This window comes from Miniopterus schreibersii (assembly GCF_964146895.1).
Source record: "Miniopterus schreibersii genome assembly, chromosome: 9".
In the NCBI taxonomy this organism is placed as follows: domain Eukaryota; kingdom Metazoa; phylum Chordata; class Mammalia; order Chiroptera; family Miniopteridae; genus Miniopterus; species Miniopterus schreibersii.
The window spans coordinates 57331783-57355074 of record NC_138118.1 but is presented as its reverse complement, the minus strand read 5'-3'; the positions used below and the strand labels follow the sequence as shown (position 1 = coordinate 57355074).

General features: G+C 40.0%; 1 protein-coding gene across 5 annotated transcripts in view; it reads right to left on the bottom strand.

Moving 5' to 3' along the window:
• Positions 1-22936, bottom strand: part of LOC308561962 (claudin-12) — a 60331-nt gene extending 37395 nt beyond the window's left edge. The window contains exons 1-4 of one of the 5 annotated variants that reach the window (XM_081147678.1): positions 22849-22936; positions 21096-21181; positions 20941-21017; positions 11906-15245 (exon numbers count right to left, since the gene is read on the bottom strand). In XM_081147678.1, the coding sequence (XP_081003804.1) occupies positions 14474-15208 (735 nt within the window). In that variant the 5' untranslated portion in view covers positions 15209-15245; positions 20941-21017; positions 21096-21181; positions 22849-22936 and the 3' untranslated portion in view covers positions 11906-14473. Of the gene's footprint in view, positions 1-11905; positions 15246-20940; positions 21018-21095; positions 21182-22807 lie in introns of those variants that run through there. The other 4 variants (XM_081147680.1, XM_081147677.1, XM_081147679.1 and 1 more) reach the window with 4 other exon arrangements.
• Between the last annotated feature and the right edge of the window lie 356 nt (positions 22937-23292).

Genomic DNA, 23292 nt, shown 5'->3' with positions numbered 1-23292 from the left:
GAACAAGGGTGAATATAATTATGTAAATAAAAAGAATTCAAAGAAGGTCAGGAGTACTTGCTATTTATTCCACATAAAATACAGATGAGGTCAGTCAAGCATGGAGGAGAAACCCAGTGACTAGAGGTCTTGCCTGACTGAAATGTGGTAGAAGAAATAACCTTCATGTTTGATATTTTTGTATCGAATTATCTTCTCGCTCCACAAACCACAAATCTCTCCCTTTAAAGGTATTAATGAAGTATATAATCTTTTTTTATGAGACATGCCTGATGAATCCAACTTTTTAAGAATGAAATAAGTCATTGGAATAGGGAAGAGAGAAGTAAAACATAAGCTACAGGAAATTAGAGTAAAAGTTTCTTACAGAGATCTGTACACAGGAATTAATGCATTCTGATATAATTATTTTTACTTTTGATAACCACAAAAGGAATATATGTCCAATATAGAGGGTTTAGAAAAATAGAGATTAATACAAAAGAAAACAATAAAAAATTACCTAAATCCTTCAACTCTGAGATCATTGTTTACATTTTGGTATAGTATATCCATCCAGTCTTTTTTCTTTGCATAGATATTCTTTTATTTTTCTAAAGTGGGATCATATTTTACTTATTGTTTTATAACTTGCTCTGTAGTTAACTACAGATTCTAAATATCTTCCACGTTATTAAGTAGTCCTTTAAAATAACTTTTGTAACATAAGTAATACATGCTCATAGTAATATATTCAAATAATACAGAATTGTATAGAGATAAAAGTAAAGTTCTGCTTATGTCACCAATATCCCATTTTAAATATGACAATAAAACTAAAATTAGAAAGGAAAAAACTAATATGCTTGACTTCAGAAAAATTAAAAATTTTACAAAGCAGAAAACAATCACAAAGTATAAATGACAATGTAGGAAAAATATTTTCAATGGAAATGACAGATAAATGACTAATTTCCTTATTATGCAAAAATTGCCAACAAAAAAAATGCTTAAGAACCATTAAATTTAAAAAATGGAATAAAGATGTGGGTTGGCTCACTGACAAAGAAAAAGAAGTGGCTAAGTCAGGGAAAGACAAATACCACATGATCTCACTTATGTGTGGAATCTAATGAACAAAATGGAACCAGAGGCATGGATGCATGGAACAGACTGACAGCTGTCAGAGGGGAGGGGAGGGGGCACTGGGTGAAAGAAGGTGAGATTAGCCAAAGAACATATATGCACAGCCCATGGACACAGAGAGCAGTGTGGTGATGGCCAGAGGCGGGAGGGGGGCTGGGTGGAAGAGGGCAAAGAGGGGGCTGGAATGGGGACATCCGTAATCCTATCGGCAATATAAACAAATACAATGTAAAAACAAATATAAGTGGCTAAACACACAAAATAAGAAACAAAAGAAAGTAAAAGAAAAAAGCCATAGAATATAAGTTCCCCCATTCATAAGGAAGTGAAAGTTAAAACACAAATGAACGTGTTTGGTAATCCTCATTGTTAGGGTGATGTGAAGGCCTACTCTCCATCACAGTGGAAGCGGAAACTGGTGCAACCTTCTTCGAAGGGTGAATTGGCATTATCAACATTTTAAATACATATCCTTCCACTCAGAAATTCAACTACTTTGTCTTTATCCCATATAATTATGTAAAGAGATATTTACATAGAAACAGTATTGTTTGAATGGCAAGTTCTCATACTTAAATGAATTTAAGGCAGACATAGCATGTGAAACCATTCCTTGGAATTACTTAGAGTAACCACTAGATGTCATAATTGTTCCACAAAAATAAAGCTATAGCCAGGCAGATCAATCAAATTCAAAGGCTGTAGAGAACTTTTTCATATACTGTATATAGTCTGTTCTTTTCAAAAAATTGTTACTTATACATGCCACCCAGTGCAATGCTAAAGTAAGGATTGTTTTCTATATCACAATGTATTTTGCAAAAGACCATTTCACAAAGTGATCTTCAAATTATCTTTTAAAAAAATATCTCAGAGGGAAAGAGGGTTGAGGGTGGGGTGGAGGGGGTGGGAAGAGATTAACTAAAGAACTTAGATGCATATATGCATAACCAATGGACACAGACAAGGGCATGATGAAGGCCTGGGAGGTGGGTGGGGCGCGATGGAGAGGGTCAATGGGGAAAAAAAAGGGGAATATCTGTCACAATTTCAACAATAAAGGTGAATTTAAAAAATATTTTCTCATGAAATCTCAGTGAGTTTTTACATGCTTTTACAAGGCTTTAGCCTAAAATGCACTGAAATTGGTTAGGCTCGTATGATATGATTTAGGAGTTCCCAGGAGAAACTCAGGAATCAAAGAATCTCACCTCTAGTACACATAATGCCTGAAATTTCACTGCTGAGGATTAATTTTGAGGAATTTAACAGTTTCCAATCTTTAGGAGTGGAATATTAAGTTTAAAATACCTCTACATGGAGTTACCCTTCAAGCACTATTGCTGAATGTTTTGTGTGCGTGTGTGTTTTAAAAAACATGTCTTCATTGATTTCAGAGAGAGGAAGGGAGAGGGAGAGAGAGAGAGGTAGAAACATCAATGACGAGAGAGAGTCCTTGATGGGCACTGGGGATCGAGCATGTGCCCTGACTGGGAATCAAACCTTGATCTGGATCATAGGTCGATGCTCAACCGCTGAGCCATTCCTGCCAGGCTGCTGAATGGTTTTAAAGATTCATCAGGTTTTGTCTAGTTAAAAAATGGGATGTGGTGACAGCACAGGATGTCTACTCTATTGTCCTTTAAATGGCATAATTCAGTGTGATCTTACTACTGAGATGTGTGGATACACTGGGAAACCTAAGACCTTAGACAACATTCAGATGATCAAAATCCATGTTGTCACAGGTATTTCCTAGTGCTCTTATGTCAAGCTGCATACTTTATGTTGACCTAAAAAACAGAGGCACAAATATATTATAAAACATATCACTTACTTGTTTCTATACTCATAAACTAATTACTAAGGCAAATATTAAAACTAAGTCCACATTTAGTTTTGTTTTTGTTGTTGTTATTGTTAATCTTCACCCGAGGATCTTTTTTCCATTGATTCTCAGAGAAAGTGGAAAGGAGGAAGGGAGGGGAAGAGAGAGAAAGAGAAACATCATCGATGTGAGAGAGACACATCGGTTGTTTGCCTTCTGCATGTGCCCCAACTGGGGCTGAGGATTGAACCTGCAGCCCTGGTACGTGCCCTTGGTGGGGAATCGAACCTGTGACCCTTCAGTCCTCGGACCTATGCTCTAACTACTGAGCACACCAGCCAGGGCCACATTTAGTTTTGATTAAGGAGTTTCAAATATAAGAATTACATGTAGACATATAGGGCTAAATAAATGTTTGGTCTTAAAATAAGACCAAACATTTGGTCTTTTTTTATTCATCAAAAAAAGAAGCAGGAGATACAAATTAAACAGAAAAGCAAATGAATAGTGTTAGATGATAACTTTTAGAAATAGCTGCTCATTAATTTAGTTTCATATCAAGCACAGAATAAAATCATAATAAAAAGGGCTGAGAAGACCTCATCTTGGCAAAACAGAATGTGGAATATCAAACCTGAAGATGAAACTGCTTTTTAAATATCTTTCATTGAAAGAGATTATATTGAAGTGATATTTGTAAATATATATAGCCATAGATACTTGGCAATTCCTAATACCTCCTATTTATGGTACATTCTACCATTTTCAAAGCAGGTTTACATACTTATTTGAATTTCTCCTGAAGAATTTTTTTTTGCATTGATATAAAAAATACTAACAGCCTATTATCAATTTTCTCTAACCTAATCTATAGGTTCAACTAAAATAAATATCTTTTACCTTAGGCACTTCAAAAAGAGGAAAGTAAATCTACCTGTTGACTTTGTGAACAAATTTTTAAAAGCCAGAAAAGACATCAGTCCCCAGTCCCCTGTCCCTCTACCCCCTTGCCTCAGAGGAGAATGTACTCACAGCTCAGGCAGGGGTCTCCTTGGATGGACAGGGCTGTAATGGACAAAATAGAAATGCCTCTTCCAGGCTCATGGCATGTCCCACCTTTCCTATCCTACAAGGGAAGGGTTAGGGCTGCATCTTTATCCTAACATGATGGAAGAACAGTGCAGTAGCTCTACACTGGCCACAGGTTGGGCCCTTTTGTTTTCTTCAATTTTTCTTTTTGTCGTATTACTGAAGAACCGAGTAAATATAGACCCTTTTCTCTTACAGTCTAGGAGTCTCCTAAGCCAAAAACACCCATGATGATCCATCCACTAGGGCAGGGGTGGGCAAACTCCAGCCAGCCACTTGCTTTTTTTTTTTTTCATGATTATTTTTTATTGTGGTAAAATATACATAACATAAAATTTACCATCTTAACCATTTTTAAACGTGTGATTAAGTGTTATTGAGTACATTCCTAACATGCAACCATCACCCAGGGCTGGGGCCTTTTGTAGTGTCTGGTCCACCTACCCCAACTCCTGTCCATAAGAGTGGAGCCAACTTTTCACTGGGTCCCTCCCCCAAGGTGGTTACATCAGAAGTGCTATTTTTCATTTCCATATTTCCCCCTAAAATCCTAGTAGAAGAGGGGTGTTGTAGGTCTTTGAACTGTTGGCTCGATTATTTTATCTTATTCCACAAGGTCAGTTCATCCAGAAAATGCTCATGGTTATACTTAGTTTCCTTGGATTCGTAATGCATTTTACCTGGAAACATATTTATCCAAATCCAAACATTTGCATGGACTTGGCTTTAGATTTTTCTGGGGAGCCAAACCATCTACGAAGGAAATTTCTGATACAAAATATGACACCTGCTTCCCCTCCTTCATTCTCTGCCCCAGCATTAGGTGACAGTAAACAGAACTTAAAGAAAAATCCATTGCACCCTCACAACCACCCTTTGAAAGAAGTGAGGCGGATGTTACTGGTCTCAACACACAGATGTAGAAACTGAGAAACAGGAATGGGAGTTGCAGACGCCGACCCAAAGTTGCCCAGCTGGTAAGACGAGACCTGGAACTCCCCAAGTTCTCCGGACTCCACACCCATTGTGCTCTCTGCTGCCTCCTCCAAGAGGAGATGAGAGCGATGGCCTGGTCTCATGTCTATATGCACCTCTTAACCCACCCTCTGGGATTGCTCGCTCTCAACTTCTGTATACAATTGACTCTCATTATTGGTGGATTCCGTTATTTATAAATTCACCAATTCACTAAAATTTTATTTGTTACCCCGCAGTCAATCCTTATGGGCTTTCGTGGTCAGTCTCGGATTCATGCAGAGCAGCAAAAATTGGAAGGGTTTGACTTGCATGTTCCCAGCTGAGGTCAAACAAGGCAACACTCTTGTTTCAGCTCTCATACTGTCAACAGTGTCCTTTTTGTGATCTATTTAATGCCACGTTTTTTGCATTTTGGCTTTTTGTTGGCAATTTTGCTGTTTAAAAGGACCTTAAAGCATAGTGCTAAGTGCTGTACAGTGTTCTTAAGTGCAAGAAAACTGTGATGTGTCTTATGTAGAAAACACATGTGTTAGATAAGTTTGTTTAGGCATGAGTGTGGCCATGAGTTCAGTGTTAATGAATTAAAAACATATCAAATAAGATTAAACAGAAACACACATAAAACAAGGTAATGTATTGATCGATTGATGAAAACGTTGTCAGTAGCGGTTTCCAGGAATCTCAGTCTCTTTTTCTCCCAGGAGCAATGGGTTCAGTATACACTAATTCTGTGTTCACGGTGGCTTTAGTGAATATAACTACTGTTAATAGTGAAAGGCTCTATTTAGGCACAATCTATACATGCTGGTTTGAGGTACATCATCTCAGTCTTCGGTAATGTCATGACCTGTCTTGGCTCCCTGTCCTCTCCCCACAGTGCGGACCACTTAAGGATTGGTTTGGGTTTAGTCAGTCTGTGCTCCAATATCACCCTTTCTTTCAAAGTAATAAACAAGGAAGTACGTTTCCCTTACTGTAGCTATTTGGGGTTGGCTTAAAACAGGAGGCTATTTGTTTGATCACTTCATAAGTTTCAAATTTATATTCCCTCCAGCCAGAAAAAAGTTCTAGCTGTTTTAATAGTGGGAACGGTGAAAACATCCTTTGTCCCAGGTTATCAGAAAGGGCAACATATATCCTGGTTAGCTTCCTACCTCCTTGAAGAATCAGGGAAACTTCATGCTGACCTCCTTGTTTCTGGACTCATGAAGAACAGAGCTACTCAACATGAAGTAGCTAATACTTACAAGGATTGCTAATTTCCTTAGTCTCTCCTAACAGCTCCAACAGAAAGAATAAGTCACGAGGATCCTGGCAAAAGTGATAGCATTCGAGATCTAAATCCATAGCTGTCTGTAAAATGTAAAGCAAAAATAGACACCTGATTTTATAAGGATACTTATTTTTATGATCAGCAGTCATATCACTTGGGATCTGATAGTTGGACCTATGAACAATAATCATAGTGAAGCCAGGGATACTATACTAGGTGCTTTATCTGCCTTTCTTCACAAAAATACCTAATTCTTACAGTAATAACTGTAGGAGTAAGATGGCATTGTCCTTGCTGCAGATGGAAATCGAAGTACTTTTCCTACTGCATAGCAAGAGGCAGTTTGGATAAAATCACAGTTCTGCATGCATCCAGAGCCGCTGTATTCCCTTCCCGAGTGCTCTCATGCACAACCAGCTACATAATTTGTGGAGTCCAGACCCAAATGAAAATGCAGGGCCCCTTGTTCAAAAATGAAGACTTTCAAGATAGTGACCACTGAATATTAAACTAAGAGCAGGACCCTTCTGAGCACAGGGCTTTGTGTGACTGTGCAGGTCTTTTGCCTGTGAAGCCAGTCCTGCCCTGAAGTCATAATTCCTTCAAAAGGCACAGATACAAGTGGGAAGTGGGGAGGGGTGCCTCCTAACTGCCCATGGTATGATTCATGTCTGTGTTGCTAATTCTCTTGGCAGTCTCAGTGACTTTGCTTCTAACAAAAAACTCAGAGGCATCTGTAGAAACAAAAATATAAACAAACACAGAAAGATAGGCTGCCAATTTCTTGATATGTGACTGACAGTAGCAGGATTTTTAAGTAAAACATTAAGATGATTTTTCTTTGCCATTTTTCTCTCGACATCTTAAAAGTTTGACTCCTTTACTTCCTTAATACATACTTTTGTACTCTGAATAAAGTGAATTTTTGTGCATCATTCCTTCATGATATCACTTCTAAGGACGCAGAATTTCCCTGGACTTCAGCTGAACTACAGACGCTTCTGCTACCACGAAATGTTGGGAAATTCTTATTTCCTGCTCTGCTCCCTATCAAAGCTACCTTAATTCCATGGGCATCGTGGCTCTACCTGGGAAAGTTTACTAGTCTCTCCCCACTCTACCTCTGCATTTATGGCTTGTTCCACCTTAGCGACTGGCAAGTTGATCAGGCTGGGTGGAGACAGAAGCAGCCTGAAAAGAGTAGAAGTTGGCTTCTGGTGCTTTCATGGTTGTGCCATTTTCCACTTTGGTCACATTTTCTTCTCTCCTTTATTCCCCAACCAAGGAGCTCAGTGTCCTTAGGCCTCTCCCCTCTGGAGCCCTAAACCACCTAGTTTGGCCCCCTTTTCAGGCCAACTGTTAGCAAGACAATCAGATTACATTCACTGTACTGAAATGTCAATACAACTTAGCTTCCGTGTCCCAAACCTTTTTTCTAGTAGTGGGAGGTATTGCTTGCCAACTCAACTGCCTAATGAGTCTTAGAATCAGCTATTTCCTCTCCTACCTAGGAAACTATCAGTTTAATTTTCTTCCTGAAGGAATGACCCCAGAAATAATCAGATGGACAAAAATAAATGATGTGTTTTTTATACTTATGGTTTATTTGTTCCTGGTAACCATATAATTACTATGAGTATCAGATTTGTTGGACTGTAAATGTATTTAACTTCTATCCCAAACTCCATGTATGTTTATTCTTCAGTTTATTTCTCTGGTGACATCAGCAGTCACTCACAACCTAACCAAAATTAGAGAACTCTGCTCCCAACCAAAGCTCAGATCAGATCTTTCTCACTTTTAACCCCCAACATACAGGCTTCAGATTAGACTGTTTTATCACATATTGGCAATAAAAATTCAGCACTTTCCAAGGGAATCTGGGATTGCGAGAGAGATGTTTTATGATATCACAACACCTCAAAATTGATCCCCTGCATTTGCTTTAGCTCTTTGTATTAGTCATCTATTGCTGTGTAACAAATCACCCCCCAAAACTTAGAACCTTAAGGCAATAAGCATTATTTCCACAGTTTGTGTGGGTCAGAAAGTTGGGGGCAGCTTAGTTGGTGATTCTGGCTTAGGGTCTATCAGGCTGCAGTCATCTGAATGTTCAACTGGGGTGGAGGAAATCTGCTGCCGACATGGCTCTCCTACATACACGGCTGGTAAATTGATACTGGGTGTTGGGAGGAGGCCTCCATTCCTCCTATGATAACCATGGGGCTGTGCCTGTCTTCACAGCATGGCAGCTGGCTTCCTCCAAAGCAAGTGATCCAAGAGAGAAAGGCAGAAGCTACAATGTCTTTTATGATCAATAACCTCAGAAGTCACATACTACCATTTCTGCAAAATCTCTGGTAACTGAGGTCAGCCCCACTCAGTGTGGGATGGAACCACACAAGGGTATGAACACCAGGAGGCAAGGACCATTGGGGGCATCTTAAAGGCTAGTTATCCCACTTATCAGGTCACTCTTTCCATCATAAAGGAAACAGAAATTCCCTGAGTAAGGAATGTGGCCAATCTAGTGGTCCCTGAAGAGGAATTTCCCTTATTATTAAATTTGCATTCTTTGTTACATTCGACTTGTGAGATAGTGTCAATAATTGCTAAGAGCCTTATTAGCTATGAGCACAGCAAGAAAAACTTCCTTCTAGATAACTCCTGGGTCACTGTGCTATGCCAAGCAGTTTGTTTTTCCTGGCTCTATGTTCTTTGATGTTCTCCTGTATGTGCTACTGCACAAGGCCTTCCATTCAAACTTAGAGCTTAGACTCTGTTCTGACAGGTGGCTGCTGAATTATTTTAAGTAGGGGAGAGATTATTCATATTTGCATTTTATTAAGTTCATTCTGTTTCCTGTCTTTAGGATGGATTGGTGGTAGGGAGGGAAATGGGGCAATGCTGGAAACAGAATCCCTTATCACAGATAAAGTTTTACAGCTCTCAGCACTTGATACGATTCCTAATTTCCTCATCAACTAACCTGAAGTTCAGCAAGTTAATCTTTTTTAACTTAATCATTTATTTAACAAACATTTATGGGTCTCTACCAAAAGCCAACCACTGTTTGGACACTGGAGACGCATATAACAGTGAATATAACAGACAAAAATTCCTGCCCTTATGCTGCTTAAATTTTAGTCAAAGTAGACCAATTGAACAAATGAGTAAAGTTTTATGGTCACTGACAGTGATAAATGCTATGCAGAACAATGAAACAGAGAAGGCATCAGGAAATCATTTGTGTTTTAGGGGAATATTGTTGGATACGATTTTAAATACTGTGGCCAAGAAGACCCAAGAGACCTGAAGGACAGAGCTATGTGGACAGAGGAATAACCCATAAAAAGTTCCAAAGGCAGAAATATGGTTCATGTTTTTGCGAAAGGCAGTTTATAGGTAGTGAGCTGGAGGAAGTCAGATAGGTAAGTGAATCCCACCTAGGGAAATAAATTCCTCTCTTCTGGGCTGCCAAAGTGCCTTATGCGTTTTAATCTCTTATTACATCAGCAAATTAATCTTGCCTGAACAATGGTGTGTGCTGGTAAATGTTTCACAAACAGCTCTCAAGAGTAAAGGGAGGGAGAGAGGGAAAAAAAGAGGGAGAAGAAAAGAAGAAAAAGAGAGAAATAGATTGTAACTTGTAGAATTTGTCCATTTCTGTGGCATAAATACTTCCACCATGGCCAGTTTCAAGTAACTGGTGTCACTGAACAGGGAGTTGGGAGGAGGTGCACAGTTGGCCAGTACCACCTGGCTCCAGTGGCCAGGAGCAGGTTAGCAGGTTGGAAACACGACAGGGCAGTTGAGCCAAAGCCCTCATTCACATGGCCAGCGAGGGGGAAGATGGGCTTCCTGTTCACCCCAGAGTGGGGCTGCCAGGCCCTGGGCCTTCCCACTCCCTGCAGCAGTCTCCTGGTGCTAAAATCCCCACTGGGACCTTCTGGACCACAGAGTTAGCCTGGGAGTGAAGGCAAGAAAAGGGACATGGGGGTAGAGGAAACATTACGTTAAAATACAACTGAATTATCCTGATTTACCAGAAGTATCCCTTCAAACTGATGAGTGTGAATCTTGGAGAGAAGCCACTGATATAATGCAGTTCAAGTACTGGTAATGCCTTTTCTCTTCATGAAAAGCTGCTACCTTTTCCTAGAAAGCAAAACCCTGGAGACTTGAACACACACACTCTGTCTATCTATGGAGGATTTTAGTGAACAAAGACCCTTCAAAATCATGATTACTAGTCTCCTGCTAACAGGACCCAGCTGCACTGGGTTTTTCATACAAAATGGGTTTTTCATACACTAGGTTTTTCATATGGAAAACTCTCTCTCCTTCCCTCACCCACCATCTCACTTAGTTCCTCAAAATTTACTGAAGAATTTGTTTTACAGGACAGTCTGGAATGCTGGAATATTTCCAAACAAAATGCAAGAAACAAGCCCAAATTCCCTGTCAACATGAGATTTGGATATGAGTACTAGGCAGGCTGTAACTGAGCTTTTTCTCTGAGTCCCACAGTCTTGCAGGGAGGAGTAAAGGGCTCTGTGTGCCCAGCACGGACACAGAACCTTCCTGGGTCGGAAGGCGGTTGTCTTACTGTGACATGCTGCTTTTCTTCCTTCTCTGCCTGTTTATTGCAGTAGGGACACATGGAGTTCTGCGTTATTCAGTGGGTTATAACCCATTACTATTATTCGTTCTGATGCTCGGATTTCCCAGACTCGGTCAGTGAGGGCCTCTTGGGGCTGGCTCCTCTGTAACTCGATAAGTCTCCATCATTCTTTGAGCATTTCCTCACTTTCTGGAAGAACAAGACGTGTTGGGCTCATCTTGTACTTTCCTAGCCAGGACTAGAATCAGTCTTTTCTCCAAGGAGCTCTGCGTAGGGTGTATTTTTAAACACTGGTCTCGCATAGTGGATGCAAGTAATCTATAGTTCTCATTCCTGGTTGGTGAATCAGCCTCTTGTGAATCCGGTTAGCACGAAAGGATGTGCAAGCATTTAGTCACCCTCAGTGAGCCTGTCCAACTGAGGGGCGGACTCCACATTGTGGTGTGTTAGTCACCCCGCCTGAAGCAGCCTTGGGCTTCCAGTGCAACACATGGCTCTGCCATCTAAGGTCCCGAGGGCCCAGTGAGGAGTACACGTACGTGAGAACTATCCCAGGAGGCTGTCATCCAAAACACCAAAAGCTCATCCCTGATTTCAGAAACTTTAAGGTGACTTACCTGTCAGGACCACTTCTCCTGGCAACCTCAAGTTCTGCAGAGTAAGGAAAGGTCCTCTATTTAACCATTTGGTAACTCCCAGTCTCCAAAATCACAGTCCATTAGGTAACTCCACTGATGAGGCAAATCTGGCACACTGATTGCCCTTAGTGCTTTTTCATGGATGTTAAACAGTCCAGTAAACTCCTAGGATGACTCTTAGAAACGAATAAAGGGTTCTGATGCTTCTGAAATAATAAATCCAGTTTTCCAATTGCTATTCTATATAGCTTTAAATGGGGCTGTGTCTTTAAATTTGCACATATTTGAAAAACATTTTTCAAAATGTTTTACCTTAAAGCACTGAGGAAAATGAAGATAGAATCAGAAACTTGTAAAAATACATCTTTTAATAACATCAAGAAGTACAGTGCAGTTTTATTGAGGTTTTACATTGCAGCTTACAACAAACATATGATCTATTACAGTGAATATTTACAAGTAAACAGGGTTCTTTCTCCCATGGCTGGATAAACCAAATCTGGTGCATCATACCACATTTAAGGTTGCTTTTCAAGCTGGCTTCTGTAAAAGGCCCTTAATATTAATGGCTTGTAACAAAAAAAGATCCCCCATCACAATGACAGCCTGATGAGTGCTCAAAAGTTACACACAAAAAAAATTATAAATACTTGCTTTCCTTTGATGGCTTTGAAGAATAGCTACTGATCGCAAATCTGAAATAGTAGAGACAAAAAGGGAAACAGCTGTTTCTTTTGTCTAATGAATCTATAATAAATACTGACTTAAGGCTACAGAGTAGGAAAAAAATCCAAAACATTCTTGTAGGAAAAGGTTAGCATTTATAGTTACGATCCCTTGGACTAAAAACTGTGTGATATATTAATGGTTGAGTCTACTTTTCTTTAACATTGTTTACACAAAGAACAGGGAGATAGTGGAATTCCTGACACTTCTGGGCAAAGTTAGTGAGGGGACTGAAATTAATTAGCAAAGGGGTAAATTAACATTAATCTCAAAATTCTACCTGCCATTGTCTTGGAATGACCAAGATTTAGCTCAATCTGACAAGAGTTAAAAGGAACAGAACTGAAGGAAATCAGGAGCTGTAACTAAAAACCCACAGCCGTGCATGCTTTCTCCTAATAGCATTTAGAAATGATAGACCTGGGTTTATTTGCTATATACATAAACTAGTGTTGGAATTAGAAAAAATAAAAGTACCACTTACATCCACAGAAGTACCAGAATCATACTCCAGATTTGTAAAGAGGCATAAGAACCTATTTACCATGCAACTAGCTGTTTGTGGAATGTTAAAACAGTCCAGTAATGGTTAATGGTTAATAGAACAAAATCCTTATGAACACAGTACTGATGTGTAGCAAATTACACCAATTAAGTAAGCAGCTCAAATTCACAAGGGTAAAGACCCAATATCCCTGAATTTCTAAGCATTCATCTCAGTATTAACATGGTTTCATCTAAATGTTAGCCCATTCGAAGAGATTTTAAATTCTCCTCCTTCAATATATCACCATACTTTCAGAGGTGAAAAGTAAACAGTTTCTCTACTGCTTTTGCCCATTCTCATGAATCTTACATAATGTTATTACAGTGTCTCAGCTACGGTAGGTGCTCTAAAGGATCCAATGAATTGAATTTCTAGGCTCCAGAATATTGCTAGCATTGTACAATAAGTTTGTCTACCAGAAAGCCATGTCTCTGGTTGAAATATATTCCTGGATCAATGACTGAGGAGTTACGAGCAGCTACCAATGATGTCAGACTCTTCCCTAATTGTCAGATAATAGTTTGAACTTCTCTATCAAAATTTTTTAGTGAATGGGACAAGGTCTCACACTTTTCATGTATCCTCTATAGTAACTACTAACATGTTGGGCAAAGATATATGCTCAAGGAAATACGCAATGATGGGGGCAGGAGCTGAGTCAAGAGTGAATGTGGTCATGGTGAAGCCATACCTTACTTCGCCCATCACTCAAAAGGCAGTAATGAGAGTGAACCTCTGATGTTTGTCACTGAAGAACAGATGCTTGTCCCCGGACACTGCCTAAAAGAGAGCAAGCCACTTGGGCCTCTATTATTTTTTTCCTTAGTTACTAAGAGATTATACATGGGCATGAGTACCACTTAGTGGATGATATCTGTAAAAAAATGTTTTTCTGCCTCAGAGGAAGCACCAATCCATCTCATGGCACATTTTAACTACAAGAATATAATTTATAGAATCATTAACTCTTAAAATTGTTAACTGTTATCCATACTAATAGGTATTTAAAATGTTTGGCTTATTTTCTCTGGTATCACTTAAAATGCATTTTATTTTTAAACACTGGCATGAGGTAGAAGATAAGGAACTCACAAAAGAAAGTAATCTTCAAAATACCTAACTCTAACCAATGCAGTTGGCCCCGAGAGAACTAAGAAAAGTCACAGCCTTAAGCTGGTAGTCTGACTACTGTAAAGATTATTAATTACCATTACCTGAAAGAAATTTCTTATATCTGAAATTGCCTTTTTTTTAAACTGGTTTAAGGTATTATAGAAAAAAAGACAATACATATTCTGAAATATTCGTAAAGATCACATACAAAAGCTTCTCTTAGCCACCATTTTTTACACTACTATGTTGCTCTAAATCACCTCAATTGAGACACAGGTCCTTTCCACTTGAATTACTGACCAGACATCAATATAGAGGTAAAAAATCCTCCTAGCATAAGAAGCAAGATAAAAGGAATGATTCACATTTAAAATAATGTACTTTTCATAAAACTAGCAGCACTTCATTCTACCAGGACAAATTTGGCTTCATAGACTGGTCAGAAACAAAGGAAAATGTATATTGGTCCAAAACAGCTCCTTGTACAAGGGAAATGTGAGGCTAAATGTTTCCTTTAACAACTATTTCTCCATTAGGTGGTGTGTGAAACTACTGGAATGTCAATTTCAATGGCAGAGAGGCGGGAGCGTGCTGAATAGGGCTGTGAGTAAGTATGCATACTGGGAGGATGGGAGTAGAGTGGTTGCCAGAAAGGAGAAGGCAAAGATTTGCAGGCACAATACCAAATAAACAGCAGCAGGGAAGTCATAAACAGGCCCCCAGCACTAGCGATTGTGACATACACTGCATAGTCAAATGTAAAGACTGGCTCAAACTTCCTGTTCAGATGGGTGTTGTAAAAGAAGACCCAGATGGATGGGGAGAGGCTCACAGTACCTGCCAGGAAAAACAGCAGCCCTGCCACCAGGTGGCAGCCTGCACTATTGACCAGACACTTGGCCAGTTTGATGTTGGGCACCGAAGACCTGAAAGCTGTGTTACACATTCCAATCAGGCAGAGCAGCAGGGCACCCATTGCGATTAGGATGCTGAGGGGCAAGGCAAACTGGAGGACCCGCAAGTCCAGCTGGTCAACTGATGAATACCAAGTAGTGTCGTACATCAGGCAGTCACTGCTCCCATCGTATCGGGCACACTTCACCCACAGGCCCGTGTAGACAGTCAGGTTCTTCTCATTTCTGTTGAATGTGATCAGTCGTAATTTTCTCCAGTTGGGAAGCAGAGTCCCCGCAAAGAGGCCTGCTACTGAGGCGATTCCACACAGGAAGGAGAGGACTGTGGCTGCATGGACATCCCGACAGCCCATGGCAGGCAGGCAGGCTTGAGCAGTGCTGTCAGTCAGACTAGGGGGGCCACACACAAGAGGACAAATCATGAGAGAACAGAAGAGCAGAGTGGAAAAAGGTGGTGCTGATTGGCAACATAACTAATGATGTCATCAAAAAGAGAAAATTCTATCCTTATAGCCTCTATATGTACAATAAAAATGTTTATAAATACATGTGTGTGACACCTCAGAGCACAGGTGCGCACACACACACACAGACACACACACAGGCATACACACACCACAATTACCGCTGACTGGGTCACATAGCAACTAAAGTCTTTAGACATGAGTATCTTCACAGCGAATCACAGGAACAACCAAATTAATTTCGAATTCTCTTAACACATCTTAAATCCTCTTGGTTGTCAATAAGCATTCCACACACATAAATTAAATACTTTCATGTGTCAGGCACTCAAACATATAGGGTCAGGGCATTCAACAACCATTAATTACAAACACTGTAAGTTCAGCCTCAAATGCTCATGCAAATGTAAAATGAGACTAGTGCACAACAGAGGTGAAGGCAGCTCATAAAAGACAAAGATGTAGTGAAAGAAGCACCACAGGAAAGCAGAATGGTTGAGGGCAGATGCTGAGGCAGACAGCCTGGGTTCTAATCCCCACCTCCTCACTTACTAGCCGAGTGACCTTGGGTCAGATACAAACTTCTCCGTGCCTCATTTTCCTCATCCATAAAATGTGAAAAATAACACGACCTACCTCACAGAACTGTTCTAAGTATTTAATGAGTTAATATAATGTCAAGTGCTTAAAACATGCCTGGCACGTTGGAAGTGCAAGGCAAATGTCAATCACTTCTCAGGGACCAGCTCAATGTTTGGCACACTGCAGCAGTTCAAAAAACAAGAAAAAGCAAACATCTCATTCTTTTATGCTAGGCACACCAGAAAATTACAAAACACAAATGGACTCCTCTCCAGTGAGTCAGTCAAATGAAAAGACATGAAAAAGTCCCTGAAATTATTCTGCCCAGCTGCTTCCTGGCCGCCTCAAGATGACTTGCATGCTTTGCAGTTTATCATACTACTGGTTATTGGTAAGTATGTTAATATACTACCGCTGCTTATTACACTGTTACTGCTCATATAAGATGAACACTAAGATTTCTGAAGTAATGATAACCTATCTCTATTATTGCTATTATAAGGAAAAGAAGAAAAGCTGCCAGGCCTTTCTCTCATCCCAAGTTAAAAGGCTGTGTTCTTTTTCTGTATATGACAAACCATAAAACCCGGTATCTTATTAAGCTTTAATTTCCTCAAAAGTTTGAAACTCACTCTCCGGACACAGCTCGAATATATTTTCTCTGCCTTCTATCATGCCCCCTACAAGGCAACAGAACAGACTACTTTATACTTTAATAAGGTAGTACATTTACTTCTTTTAGTCAGATGATGACAAAGCAGCAAGGTTGATGATATTCTTACTTCTGGATACAGTATAGGTTTAGAGAATCCATTATTATCTTTTGCTGAATCAAATATGACCTACTGAGATGACGGGGTAGCATTTCAGGAGTTCAGAGGTCAGAAAGAACATGACCAACATGCTACGAAACTGGGTGAGGACTTGGCCAGATGTGTTCAAATGGGAAGCACAATGTTCTTTAGAAAATGATGTATTTGTATATTTAATCTAATCATATAAACCAGGAACAATTTTAGTAGCAGAAAATATAGGTGTGTTTACACACATACCTGTACATACATATGTAAGTGTACAATATACAATCAGAGTTTAAGCACAAGTGACCATTTTTTAAGCATAATTAGTTCTAAGTTTACTACTTGTTTATCATGTTCCTTTCTGTCAATATGACCAGAAGTAGCAACTGTTTTAAAAAAATGTTATGGGTAAAAAAAAAACAAAAAAAATATAGTCCTTATTTGGGGGGAAAAACCATCTTGCTTAAATTTAGCAACCAACCACCTTGGTTCAGCAATGGAAGCTCTGGTGCAAGTTTGAGAATATTTACACTGGAAAAGTCAACAAATGAAACCGAGGGTTCTTTTTACTTTAATTAAATTTAGGTTTAAATCCTACCTCTAAAAACCACCTCTCTCTCTCCTCTTTCTCTCTCCATATATATCTATATTTATCTATATATCTATGTCTGTCTATCTATCTATCTATCTATCTATCTATCTACCTATCTACCTATCTACCTATCTCCATCCATCCATCCATCCATCCATCCATCCATCCATCCATCCATCCCTGAGACATAGCCTTTTTCCCAGATAACCAGCAACTCCTGAGGCACCAGAAGATAGTAGCCTGGACCTAACAAATGACAGGCTAAAGATAACACCTTGATCTAAATTGTGTTTCAGACCCTGAGCCCTACGGTGAAACAACCCCCTGGCTACTTTCTCATGAACCAGATAAAGGGACACCAGAACAGATCTCAGAACTGTCGTCAAGACCTCAAGAAATGATTTATTACCCTTACCTCACTTCTGACCAATCGGCTCCCAGCACAACTCTGAACCTCCTAACCCATGATGTCTTGTGATTTTCTCTATATAATCTGTAACCTACACGCCATCGAGGAGTTTGAGCTTTTGAGTATTAGCTTCCTATTTTCCTGGGTGGGACCATTCATAATAAAAGCCAGTATTTCTCCATTCCAATTCTCAGTGTCTAGTGTTTGGCTCTGCTAGGATCAGGTGGACAAACTTTTTTCTGTTCAGTAACACTAAGGTAGGCTATCGATAATGCAGAATTGAACAAGGAAGTAGCCATTGCTAAGCAATCATTCATTCAACAGGTATTTACCCAGTATCTAGCACATGCAAAACACTGTGTCAGGCCCAGGAGGAACAATAAGGCCACTAAGAGCTGGACCTCGCCCCAATATGTTAACAGTCAGATTGAGGGAAAGAATATGCTGTTTTATAAGAGCTCAAAATACTGATAGTGAAAGTAGTTGTATGATTACTACATCTCAAGTAATTATTGTTTGGAATTAAGCAAAGTGAACCAATAAAGTGTACCTATTTACAAAAATGTATTATTCAGGGTTAGAAAAAGACTGAGCAATGAAAGACAATGATGAGTTGATCAAAGATGTGAAACATAAGAAAAAGGATCCCTCTGTTTCTTTCAAAGCTTCAGAACACCTTCAGATAACTTGTTCAGAGTCCTAACCCAATCATAATTCCTTCTTGCTTTCAGAGGTAGGGGACAGGTCCTTGGATCAACAAGGTAATTGAGATTTCTCCAAACTGCCCTGTACTACTGCTTCCTACAACGCAAATGGAATGAGAAACAAGATCAAGATGAACCACTTTATGGTTAATAAATTCCTGTATTTCTTAGTCTACAGACTATCAAATGACACTAATAAACAGTCAGTATTTCAGTATAAAGTATGTTCAAATTTATCCTGTATCAAATCAATACAAGTGATATACCAGTCCCCTGAACTTGCTTTTGCTGAAGCATTCTTAGCTCAGATCGCAGAGATTACCTAAAAGTCCTATTTACAAAGCCAACAGGGATACAGCACTTTTTCAGAAGGGAAATACTATTAATCTCAATTCTTTAGCTGAGTTTCAACCTCAGTGATGGAATTAATGTCCTTGTTCTTTGTATCTTTCTTTGGCTGCTTTATTTTTTATGCTGTTCTTAACTCCATATACGTATGATTTGGTAAGTCATATATCCTACTAAAAGGATGAAGTAACACTTTGTAGGGATAGTTGGGAGAATGAATATGTTTAGTGATTTAAAACTGAAAGTAATCCTGACTCTTGGATTAAGATTTGTTTGTATTGAGAAGGAAAGAAACTTCCACTCTTGTGCTGTGCACCAACTAATTTTGAATCAAGAATAATTTTTTTTCAAATGCAAATCTGATCATATCACTACATTTCTTACCATTCAGTGACTTCCTATTTCCCTCAGAATAAAGTTTTTAAAGTTTCAAATCCTACCATCTGGTCCTGCCAAATTCTCAATCTTTTTACTTGTCACTCTCCCACCTTACACACTATCATCTATATAGCTATACCGCTTTTCACTTCTCAAATTTTCCACTTTTTAAATTGGCTAAGGTCTTTTCCTCATGCCCCCCTAGAACTTTCTTAATCCCATCCTATTCTTTGCTTAGCTAACACGAATTCATCTTTCCAGTTCCTAGTTGCCTGGCCCTAACCCTGCCCTCCCCCCCTTTCTCTTTAATCTTCCCCTGCCCCTGGTTAGATGCTCTGGTAGCACCTTTGTACTTTTCCTTTGGTAGCAGCAATTGTGCTTATAATTCCTTGCTCGGTATTTATCTTTCCCACCAGACTGTGAATTCCAGGAGGACAGAGAGCCTTCTGTTTTATTCACTGTGTCCAACACTGGCACATAGAATGCACTCAATTATTGTTAAATGAATGAACAAACAAACAAATGAAAGGTCCACATGAGTATGGTCAGGATACAGAGAGAAAGTTATAAATTTGCTGTATTAACAACAGTCCCATTCATTCATAGTCCGTGTTGTAAACCCTCCAAGCTGCTTCTAGACTGTGCCCCTGCTTTCCACTCTCTATTGGCAGTCTCTCCCATTTTTTTAAGAAACAAAAGTTCTTTTTCTTCCCAAGAAAAATGAGGCCATTCCCAGGTATTTACACACAAACTATGCTTTTAGAAATATCTAAGTTTGGCAACAGTGATTAAGTAACACAGTGGTTAGAGAGTCAATCAATTATGACTGTGCTGTTGTTTATGTTTTCAACTTAATAAGTATGCTGTGCATTGGATATACCCCTCTTCATTAAGAGTGGTTAATATATCATATTAATATTTGCTCATCAAAGCTAAATAATTGATTATATTTTCCTATTAAAATAGCAATGAGGGGAAAAATAATCATCTTTTTGCCATGTGAAAAGCCCTTATTAGGGACTGTGGAAAATATGCAAAGCTAAGAACACACTTTAACAAATCTGAGGAACACTCATGAACACTAGCTGGGAGACAGCCTTGAGCTGGGTCATATATATATGATGCGTGGGCTTGTTTCCATCGAGAGACAGCTTGGCACTGTAGCCGAAGGGATCAAAGACCTAACTGCCAAACAAAAGCTACCATTTACAAACTGAACAAGATATCCATGTCCTCTGAACTTCAAATACTCATCTGTAAAATGTCCCCCAAGGTAGCTGCAAGACCATGAATAGTAGAGCCCTTTTTAAACAGAATATGATCAGCAATTTAAGTTTGTAATGAGTAGTAGCAGGATTACTTTCTTTAGCTAGTAACATGCTTTTCTTCTGAACTACCAGCAAACACCCACAGATGATTACAGCCATATAACAATGAGAGAGCATTCTCTTTGGAGTAGTTACTGACCAAATCAAGTAAGGATTGTTTCAAAACCACTATTTCATATTGCTCATTCGACTATCTGTTCCACAGTGACTTTCAGAGAAGTAGGTGAATAAAATTTGGTACACAGTGAAAGGTGATCAAAAATACCATTTCAAATAAAAATATTTTCAAAAGGATACCTGTTCTGTGGTTTTGAATAGAGTTCAAAGAAGTATGGAGCAGGAATAGTGGCTAAGAGCTGTACAAATTCAGACCCATTGCTACATATTTTTTCAGGGACAATACTAAGGAATAGCTATATGAGAAGACACATAACAGCAGCTAAATTAATTCTTGATGGTAACAGTTGCAGTCCCTTCTACCTGTAATTTGGGTTTTCTTTGAAACTTGTAGTTCATCAATCATTGCACTCACAACGGAGGTCTGTCCTATAACTATTCTGTTGAAAAAGAGAAAAACCTGTCATCTGATATATGGTAGCAAAAAGAAGAAAAATATAATTGAAGGAGGTACTTACTCTTTGAGGTACTTGATAGTTCTAAAACAACTTTAATCAACTTAGAATATATGCACATCTGAACAAAGAGTAGAAATGATCTGGGCCTAAAGAAATAGAAAAAAATGTCCCAAATTAATACAAATTTCTTTAAAACTCAATTTGGATTCACATGGATTAGGAAAAATAATTAGCAAACATCTAAAACCAATGAGATGTTATATCAAAAAGGTGGGCAGTAAGTATTTTTAAAAGGCAGTTTTTTCAAAAAAAAATAAAAAATATCTTTATTGATTTCAGAGAGTGGAAGGGAGAGAGAGAAAGAAACATCAATGATAAGGGGGTCATCATAGATCAGCTGCCTCCTGCACACTCGAGGCCTGGAGATGGAGCCCTCAACCCCGGCATGTGCCCTGACCGGGAATGGAACCTCCAGGTGGATGCTCAACCGCTGAGCCACGCCCAGCCAGGCAAGGCAGTTTATTCTTAAATTCACACATTGTATGTAACATATAGAAGAAAAAACAACTCTCACTTGATGATTTGAGAAGATAGGAGATATAAGGATAAAAATCACTTTATTGTCACAGCAATAAATTGTAAACATTTGATGAATTTTCAGACCATTTTCATAACTATAGCGAAACAATAAAAAGGGCTGAGGAAACACTGTGCAGTTAATTGTCTGGGAAGTAAAATAAATTCATGATGTTTCTTTTATGCCTCTTTAATGGATACTGACACAAAACTAGGCAAAGTTGATCTGCACTGTGCATGCTAAAATTTGCAACTAGAATGCTTTTTTTTGAGTTTACAGCGCCACCAATGGCTCAACCTGCTATTTAAATATGTTTCCATATATCTTTTTAAAGCATCAACAACTTCCTCTTCAAATACTCCTTATCTCCATTGGTAGGATGAGAAAGCACACTTGCGAACGCCTGATGACTTCCTGAATTAAGGCGTTTATCACCAGCCCTATCACGCTCATGATACATACAGAATGCTGTCCTACTGAGGTCTGCACGGAAGAGATTTCAATCGAATTATTTTTATTTTCTAAATGTATGTGTCTTGAGTAGGTATCAAGCATAACTGCTCACTCCAAAGTTAAGGGAGATCATTTCACAATTAAAAAACACACCCTAGGATCCCTGAGCAATTATTCTACGTGCGGTCACCAAGTGTGGCCTGTAACCGAACTTGGGCTTCAGAGGAAAGCAAACGAAGCTTCCAGAGCAATCTGCACCCCCACCTTCCCTCCCCATCTCCCTCCCTGCCTCCCTCCCTGTGAGCCGCGTCCTTAGGAGCACGGAGCTGGCGGAAAGGGGGAGGAAAAAAGAAAAAGGAAAAAAAAAAACAACCTCTCTCAGTTCGAGCCAATAGGAGAGAGCGCAACGGAGGCTGTGCGCTCTCAGAACAAGCCCAGCCCAGCAACGGAGAGGGGCTTGATCCGCCAGCAGGTCGTCATTACACAACCGGCGGCAGCCAGTGATGCAAAAATAGCACCTTGCAGCTGCACAGCGCACACCCGCCGGCCCCGCCGCGAGCCCGCGGCGATCCCCGCAAGACGCTGCGCCGTTTCCACGCCCCCGTGTACAAAACAGGTTTTTAAAGCTCTATCAGACACCTCTCCTCACTCAGTTTTCATACCCACAAATGGGGTCCGCACTTTTCAAAGTCCCTGATGCCCTTCGAGTTACCTATTTTACACAAAACCCTCAAATACTTACGCCAAAGACCCAGGGATCGGGCGGTTCGCCGCCGCACCCACCTGTTCCTCACGCCCGCGGCACTCCACTCGCCCACCCCGAGAGCCTCCCCGGCTCGCGCTCCCCGCGTCCCAGGAAGTGCGTTCCCGGGAGCCGCCCCGGAGGCTTCTGGGAGCCTGTCCAGGTCCTCCCGGCGCCCGAGCGGGAAGCCCTGGGAGACTACACTTCCCAGAACCGCCTGGGCCCCGCCCGGCAACATCCTGCGGTCCCCTCCCCCGCCCGGCTCCCACCTACCCTGTTCTTCCCGCGCCTGTAGTTCCGTTCAGATTTGGGTTATCTTTATTGATTTTAGGGAGGGGAAAGGAGAGGGAGAGAGAACTAGAAACATCAGTGATGAGAGAGTCATTGATCGGCTGCCTCCCGCAGCCGCGCCCCGACTGGGGACCGAGCGGCAACACGGGCACGTGCCCTGACCGGGAATCGAACCCCCGATCGCCTGGATCCTA